Consider the following 8,416-nt stretch of genomic DNA (forward strand, 5'->3'; position numbering starts at 1 on the left):
GCGTCTGCACGAAGCCGTGGGTAGGAAGAGTGTGCTCTGTCGCGTCCTGTGCATTGCGACAGTCGCCAAATTGTAATCTCTTAAGATGTGCTTATTATTTTTTTAAATTAAGAAACTAAGAGCTAGTTCCAAACTATGCGTTGCGTGGGGGTGATTTTTCTATTTTCTATTTTTCTGTTTTCACTAGCACTCCCTGGAGACGATGGAGCACTCAGCAGACGCGTCCGGACTCCTGGAAGGCTCTGATGTTGGGCCACAGAAAGACAGAGTGGTGACTGAGGAGGAATGGCTGCAAAAATGGGAAATGGGCAACATTGGATTTCACAAGGAACAAGGGCATCCGTACGTGACTTCTCTCTTCTGCCTAAGCTGTTTTAAGAAATGCTGTGAGATGAATGACTTGGCTTATTTGACAAGCTCTTAATAGAAAACAGAACATTTGCAAAAGGAAAATTATTTTATATGGGCACAGCTTGAGACCAAAGTATGCAGAGTTTTGTGACCTGTATTTGTCTAGAAAGGACAGAGAAAAGAAATTGTTGAAATGAATTTAGGTCTTTTACTCTTGAATCAGGTTTTAAACATTAAAGCTTGGATAACTTGGCAAAAAATCTTAAATTTTCTGATGCAGAAGCTTTGCACTTCTATTTATAAGTTATGAAACTGGGACCTGAAACAATATGCAGAGGGTGTTGGATCAGCTATTGTGCACTAGAAGACAGGGACCTAAGAAAGCAAACCTGATTACATAGTCTTTGAAGATCTGTAGAAGTGATTTGCTTGATACAGAAGTTCAGAATCTCTGTTGTGGCCCTCTCAAAGGTGGATTGTTGGTTTGTTTACTTGAAAAGACAAACAGGAAATAGACCAAACAGAAATCTGTGGATTTCTAACAGAAATGAAATTTAACTTCTAAGTAAATGGAAAGTGAATGTTTTTATTTTGTGTTTTTATTTCTCATGGCATGAAGCAGTTTGAGCTAAGAACCTGTTTGTGTACTACCTGACATAGCGTGTAGTACTTGGCTTTTAATGTGCCAGCACAAATATTCGCAGAGTTAAATAAAACGTTTCTGTTCTTCTGCAGGCTCCTCCGGAAATATATGGATGTTCTTTTAAATGGCAAGAGTGGACTAAGGATATTTTTTCCACTTTGTGGTAAAGCTGTAGAGATGAAATGGTAAAACAGAAACTAAAAGAGCAAAAATTTTATTTGATGTGGGGAGGGAGGAGACAGGGGAATTTCCAGCCTTGTATTGGCCAGTGGAAACGTGCTGCATCTCTACTGGTAGGAAAGCAACCACACTGAAAGCCGAAGTGAGGAAGAAGTTCGGTTTCATTTGGTGGTGTTTTGTATAGTAATGTAAATGGAATGGATAAGGACTAGCCTGAAAGTCCTCCTGATTGTCCCGAGTTCAGCCTAGGGAATGCTGAATTTCTGATGAATGGAGTGACTGAAGCTACACCCTTACCATTGCTGGTTTTGGTAGCAGTGCCAGTTTAAATTGCCCTCAAACCCTTAAATTGGTTGGTTGTGCCAGAGCACATTTTCAAGAGGCCATGTGGCATGTCACACTGGGAATTTAAATAATTTGGACTAAATATAACTTCCTCTTTTTTTATACTTAGTATTTTACTTTTACCTTCTCTTTTCATGGGGGTTATATTTATAATTAGGGCCTATATAAGCCAGTGTTTTATCTTGGAAGGAGGAGGCACAAACCAAAAAACATGACTGAACTGCATCAAGGAGTCCATTTAGTCCCAGTCATGAGATTTTATCATGGTAACTACTTGTTGGGCTGACTGTGGGCTCTGACGCACGTTGCTGTTGCACTGAGCTGCAGCAGCTCCGAGGTTACCGCACCCTGCTCACTGCCTGTGCCTGCCAAGCCATGCCTCAACCACGGTTCAGAGCAGAACACGTTTCTGAAATGGACAATTTCTCTGTGTAATCATCTCTGTTTTCATCAAGTTCATAGAAATAAGTGAGTAACTCATTGAATCTAAACAAAGCCTCTAAGTCCTTGTCAACTATATGCCGAGTGGTGCTAATTTAAACTCAGCCCATGGAGGAGAGGTGTTTGATATAATGTGAATGCCCTGGAAAGTCAGGATTAGACAGACCAGTGCATCCTAAAACTAGGGTTTCCCCGATGAATAAATGCTGCATGGGATATACACATTTGGTAATGGCCCGACCTGTGGGCCTCGTGTAAACTTGGAACCTCTTTTCTGTGTGCAGGCTGGCGGACATGGGACACAGCATTGTTGGGGTGGAAGTCAGTGAACAAGCACTGAAGGAATTTTTTTCAGAACACAATCTGCCTTATTTCGAGGAGCCAGTCCCAGAGATTTCGGGAGCAAAAGTGTTCCAGGTACATTTCCTGTGTTGCCAAATGATCTGGTGTGGTTAATCATGCAATGCAGTCTTAACTATGCAAACAAGTTATTCTGCTTTTGTTCCTTGGTTTTACTGGTAATCATTCACCTCTCCTGAAGAGGTCTGAAGGGAAATCCTGAGTTGTAATTTTGGACTGAGAAGTTATTCTTTTGAACTTACTACTTTGGACTTCTTTTCTTATGACAGTGAAGCACCTGAATGCACAGGGAATGTATTTCAAAACTGGACAGCTGCATGCCTTGATAGTTTAGAACCTCTCTGGAGGGGATCAGGAGAGTTACCTTAGTAAATGAAAACTAAAAATGTTTCTCACAGGTTTTTTTCTTATTATATGCAAGTGTATATTTTAAAATAGTGTATGTGTATATTTTAAGGCATAGTGTATAAATATATACTTATGAGTGCATATTTAAAGGCAGTTTGCTGATGAGTATTTTCTCCTTTGCTTTTTATTGTAGAGTACCTCCAGCAACATTTCCCTGTACTGTTGCAGTATTTATGATTTGTCCAGGTAGGAATATGCAGTGTGTTTTACAATTCTCTATAGTCAAACATGGATTAATACTGTCATTATACTGTCATTATTTTATTTGAATCAGACATAAAGATTTGTCAGGTCCTCTCAAGGAAACTCCTGTTAACTTACATGAGAAATGTGAATAGCCAATTTTCAACAAAAACTTAACTCTTGGTGACTGTTCAGGATGCCAACTAATTGTCTTTAAATGGGCTTCTTGTTCTAAGCCATTCTGTGAAAGCTATAGGAAAACGTTTGCCTTTACAGTTAAACCAAATTATCCTTAACATTATTGATGAATTCTGTCAAGCACAACTCTAGCACAATCCCTCACTCAGAGTATCTTAGTGAAAGTGAATATACCTGAAAGTGTCTTAGTACAATAGTTCCCTCAGGACTATTCTTACTCCGTTCTTACTCAGACGTGAGTTTCCCTGGATTATAAGATTTTGGTCATGTTTTTGTGTTCATTTTATTTTCTTATGAACAACTGTCAGGAACAAGTGTTTGTTCCGTGGCTGTTCACTAAGAAGAAGGACATCAAGTCTTAATCTTTACTTCGATGGGCTTTCCACAGCTGTACATACACAGGCATGACAGATAGTTTAGGACACCAGAACATTGTGTTTACTACATGATCCCTCTCTTTTTTTTTTCAGTCTGCATAAACTGGAAAGAAAGGCTATTCATTACTAGAGTCCAAAGTCTTTCAGACAGTAGACTTTTACTAAGAGTTCTGCTGCTGCAGCTGACTCCAATTGGTTTGAATAGTGTATATGTAACTAGTTCTGCAAAGTGAGTGCCTTGGAATAGATGGGCTGTATATGAAAGTGACTCTGTAGATACTGCCTGGTTTCTTCCCTGCCTTGCCCCTGCAGTGTAGTTACTTGCTGTGTAGATCCTTATAAATCCTTCTTGCTGTGAGTTGACAAGTTGCCCAGGGATTTTTAAGCTTCTCAGCAGTTTTTGAGCAATTCAATTCTAGGTTTTGTCACATGTAAATGCAGTGAAACCTGTAACTTCCATCATAACATGATGGAAAAATAATTTGAAATAAACCAAAAATAGGTGATGAATGACAATTTCAGTGCGTATTACTGGATCCAGTACATAGTTTGTCATTCACAAAATAAATTGGGAGATAGACGTTCTGGATGCAGAACAAACTGCATTCCCTATAGCAGATACCTGTGACTAGAAAAGTGCCCACACTCTTCTAGTTTCTGTGTACAGACAATTTGGTTAATTACCCAGTAATTATGGAAACTAAACTTACGTCTCTCTTGCTGAGGCTGGCCTGCTAACAGGTCCTTTTGATCTCCATTAGCTTAGCATTCATTAGAGAACTCAGATGTGCTCCTGACCTTTGTCAGAATGGGACATTTCAAAGACTCGTGCTAGTTAAAGAGTAACAGGAATTACTGCTTTCTCTGGGAACTCTGGGACATATGTAAAACAGTTATATTACACAACCATTGTACTTCCTAATACAATTATGGCTGCAAGACTTAAAAGAAAAATCAAAAATTGCATTAACTGAAACTGCTAAACATATGCAGAGATAGAAATTCACAAGTTTTTATCCAATGGGTTTCCCACAGATACGTGAATTTCTGATTTAAATGTTAGTTTTTGTTAGTTGTAGTAATACCTAACCCATGATCTCTCATGCCAAATACCATATAAACACATAGCAGTGTGATGCAGTGAAAGGCACGCCCAAGGGGAGTGAGTGCTTCCTAATACCTTAGCTTCATCCTGATTCCACATCACGAGGAAAAACAGCTGGTACCTTTTTAGGCCTTTTCCTCATGGCTTGATTCTGTTCAGAAGGAAATTGGATGTGCAGATGGGTAAGGAGCACCCAGACACTCGGCAGATCCTGGAATCTGGGCAACCAGGAGAACAGGGCTGGGGCAAGGCCACAGCATGAGCCAGCCTGCTGACTGCAATGATGAAATCAGTGGGGAGTAAAATACATGAAATGCCTGTGAAGAGCCACTGCCACCATTCCAGTTAGACTAGATTAAAGTTGGAAAGAAAAACCAAGGGCAGAAAACTTCAGTGGCTGGCTTAAGGTCAAGGAGCAGACTCAGCAATGCAGAGAGGAGAACCACCCCCAAGCCTCAGAATATCAAGTTTTTCACCTGGCCCACTAGACTTTCCTTCATGCATTGCTTGTTTACTGTCTCTTTAAAAAATCTCCTTTCAGTTAAGAGTCTGGTTATTTAAATTAGTTGCTTAGACTTGGCAAACTTTAAAAGAAGTCAGCACTTAAAAGTGTTATCATGTCTCATCACAGTAGAGTGGGAAGTACAGGATCAGCTTCTAGGTTAGATGCCAGTGACTTAGAAATGCTGTTGCAATGAAAATAGCAGCAGGCAGAGAAAAGTTGTCATGGTTTAACCCTGACTGGCAACTAAGCACCACACAGCTGCTTGCCCACTCCCCCAGTTGTGGGATGAAGGGGACAATCAGAGGGGTAAAAGCGAGAAAGAAACTTGTGGGTTGAGATAGAAACAGTTCAATAATTAAAAAGGAATTTTTAAAAGCTGTAATAAAATTAAAAAAAATACAACAACCAAAGAGAGAGGAAAAAAAATCCCAAGAAAGACAATTGGTGCAAAGGGAACAGTTGCCCACCACCAACCGACTGATGCCCAGCCAGTCCCCAGGCAGTACTCCATGATCTCCCTCCCATTTTTATTGCTGAGCATGATGCCATATGGTCTGGAATATCCCTTTGCTCAGTTGGGGTCAGCTGTCCCAGCTGCATCCCCTCCCAGCTCCTTGTGCACCCCCAGCCTACTCACTGCTGTCGTGGTATGAGGAGCAGAAAAGGTGTTGATGCTGTGTGAGCACTGCTCAGCAGTAACTAAAATGTCAGTGTGTTAACAACACCATATCCAGTACAAATCCAAAACATAGCTCTGTACTGTGAAAAAATGTAGCTCTACCCCAGCGAAAACCAGTACAGAAATGAAGACAGAGGTGATGCAATTGGACTCTGACACCTTCCCAGTAGACAGAAAGGTATTGCACAATTTCATGCCAAATTTTTCTCACTGAGTAGACTTATTCAAACTTTCTTTAAAATTATGCAATTTACCTTATTGCTACCTTGCTTTCTGAACTCCTGTTTTAATAATTACCAGAAACAGGGCTCTTCCTTATCCCTTGAATATGCTTACCTTTCATGTCACCCTGACTGCTCTTACCAGCCATCAATAAAGGCACTTCTTGATAGTCTTACCCACTTGCAGGTTTTGTGCGGTTACTGAAGCCATCTGCCAGCATGTCCAGGAGCAAAAATAATGTCTGTGGCAGCATTGCACTGAGGCAAGAAGCAGTGTAACTTGGCTTTTCTAACATTAAACAAATTGCAAGCTGAAGCAAGCTGTTCTGAGCACGTTGCTGGGAATTGCGGTGCCTAAAGTTACCGGCTGTGCTGAGTTTTATGTTAGTAAAGCAATGAGGCACCTTCCTTGGCCTGCATTTGAAATCCCATGTGAGTTTTAGAAGGCAATCAAGAGCTGTTGATGTGCTGAGTGCATGTTAGTGCTGCCTCAAGGGCGGTATCAGGGTGTGAGTGCCAAACACCCAGAGCTGTAGCCTTGTCTCAGCACCCACTAATGGTGGGGAAATGCTGACCAACTCCAGCTGACCACCGTTAGCTGCAGAATCCTTGTGACTTCACAGAAGTATCTGAATAAATATGAAGATGCCTTTTTCCTATTTTTAAGACTTTTCCCTATCTTCCTATAGCTCAATAGTTGGCAAGTTTGATGGAGTTTGGGACAGAGGAGCTCTTGTAGCTGTGAATCCATGTGACAGACAACGGTTAGTACATTGCATTGTTATTGTCTTTTCTCTGATGTATGCAGTGACACCTTTTTCCTCCTGCCACTTGTCAATGAGTCTTCTTTCATTTAAAGGACTAACCTATGCAAGTTCCTCTCTACCACAAGCATCAGCTGCAGTCAGAGTGCTGTACTCTAGGTTTGTGAACTGCCTTCAGGATGCTGCCCTGCCCCTTGGTGGGAGGATATGCGGTTTGTTCCAGCCCAGCAGAAGTAGAGCTGCAAGTCTCATCTGAATTCTATTATTTCCTTTTCACTCTATCTGCTTCTCCTCTCTTTGTGCCTTTCCCCCTCACTTCCCTTTATTCCAGTTTTTCTATCTTGCCTATAGCCAACCCAAATATAGTTTGAACCTACCCCAGGATCTTCTATTTAGATACATAATCTTGAATTCACAACAATCTGAAAAGATCAGTACTGTGTTGTGTATTGTATTCTGGGCTGTGGCAGATGAATACTTGGTTTATCTGTTGGTTTTGAGTTGAATATGTAAAACAAAAGGATAAATGCTTGTTTATATATATATAAATATAACCTATATTTGAGATTTTTTTATGTGTAGCAGGAATTTCATACTCCTGAAATTCAGACTAAGCTTTGCTTAGTTTCCATGCAGTTCAATTCAAATTTTCTCTGCATGGAAATGCATGTTACCTCTTTTGTTGAATATTTTGAATGCTGTGCTTTAATGCTTGTACAAAAATAATAAAGTATGACTCCCTCCTTTTAGCTATGTCAGCTTGATGATGAACCTAATGGAGAAAAATTCTTCTTATCTCCTTGTTACAGTTTCATATGATCCAAACAAGCACAAAGGTGAGAACTTTGCACTGCTCATGTCGTAATTTTGCATGATGTAATACAAATTTTATATAGATGCAGTAGATACATTAGTGTCTTTCCCAAGTTTTTTGTCTGTATAGCTTTGTCAGCTGATCACACCAGTATAACTGTGTGTTAGAAATTTTAGATGTTGATCAAGCTTGAGACAAAATTTGGTTTCTCTCTAGCATTCAGACATGCTAAGGGTAAGTTGAGGATGGACATGGTATATTAACAGTGAAATGAAACTGGAAGTGTGGCTATGACAATGAAGCTGAAAGAGTGAGTGCTTAGTAACATCCTTTCTGGCCTAGAGAGCTTCAAAAACTCAGAAGCGCATCAGCTTAGCTGTTTACCCAATACTTGCAAACCAGCATGTTGTCCCAGCAACTACCATGCTATGAATACATGTGGAAGAGGTGAAATTCTTTAAAATCACAAAGTATTTTTTCCTTACAGCTTTTATATTGTATAGTAAAGTGTGAGGTATCTTAAAAGATTGTATTTTTGTTAATATTAACTCTCAAAAGAGATAGATTTTTTGCTGCTTATGGGCCCTTGATCATAATTATCCCTGAAAAAAATAGAACTTGTTATCATAAGCAACAATAGTTCAATTCATTGCTTTCCCTCTAACATTGTTCAGCATTTAGCTTGAATTATGCCATTGTAGAATAAAGAAATTGTAGGCTGGAGTGGTTGTATGCACATGACATTCATAATGCCCTGGCTACAGCTGGAGATGGTGCAGCAGGAACACCTGAAGCTGTGTGGTGGCCCACCAAGGTGCCATGAGTTCTTGGACATGTTGTTT

General features: G+C 40.1%; 1 protein-coding gene across 1 annotated transcript in view; it reads left to right on the forward strand.

The window, feature by feature from the left end:
- Nucleotides 1-188: 188 nt before the first annotated feature.
- The window catches only part of TPMT (thiopurine S-methyltransferase), a 9,267-nt gene continuing 1,039 nt past the window's right edge, over nt 189-8,416 (forward strand). The window contains exons 1-6 of the mRNA XM_009084334.1: nt 189-342; nt 1,087-1,179; nt 2,245-2,377; nt 2,862-2,914; nt 6,686-6,760; nt 7,511-7,596. Of these exons, the coding sequence (XP_009082582.1) occupies nt 203-342; nt 1,087-1,179; nt 2,245-2,377; nt 2,862-2,914; nt 6,686-6,760; nt 7,511-7,596 (580 nt within the window). The 5' untranslated portion in view covers nt 189-202. The remainder of the gene's footprint in view (nt 343-1,086; nt 1,180-2,244; nt 2,378-2,861; nt 2,915-6,685; nt 6,761-7,510; nt 7,597-8,416) is intronic.

Source organism: Acanthisitta chloris, unplaced genomic scaffold, assembly GCF_000695815.1.
Source record: "Acanthisitta chloris isolate BGI_N310 unplaced genomic scaffold, ASM69581v1 scaffold8761, whole genome shotgun sequence".
Taxonomy (NCBI): Eukaryota; Metazoa; Chordata; class Aves; order Passeriformes; family Acanthisittidae; genus Acanthisitta; species Acanthisitta chloris.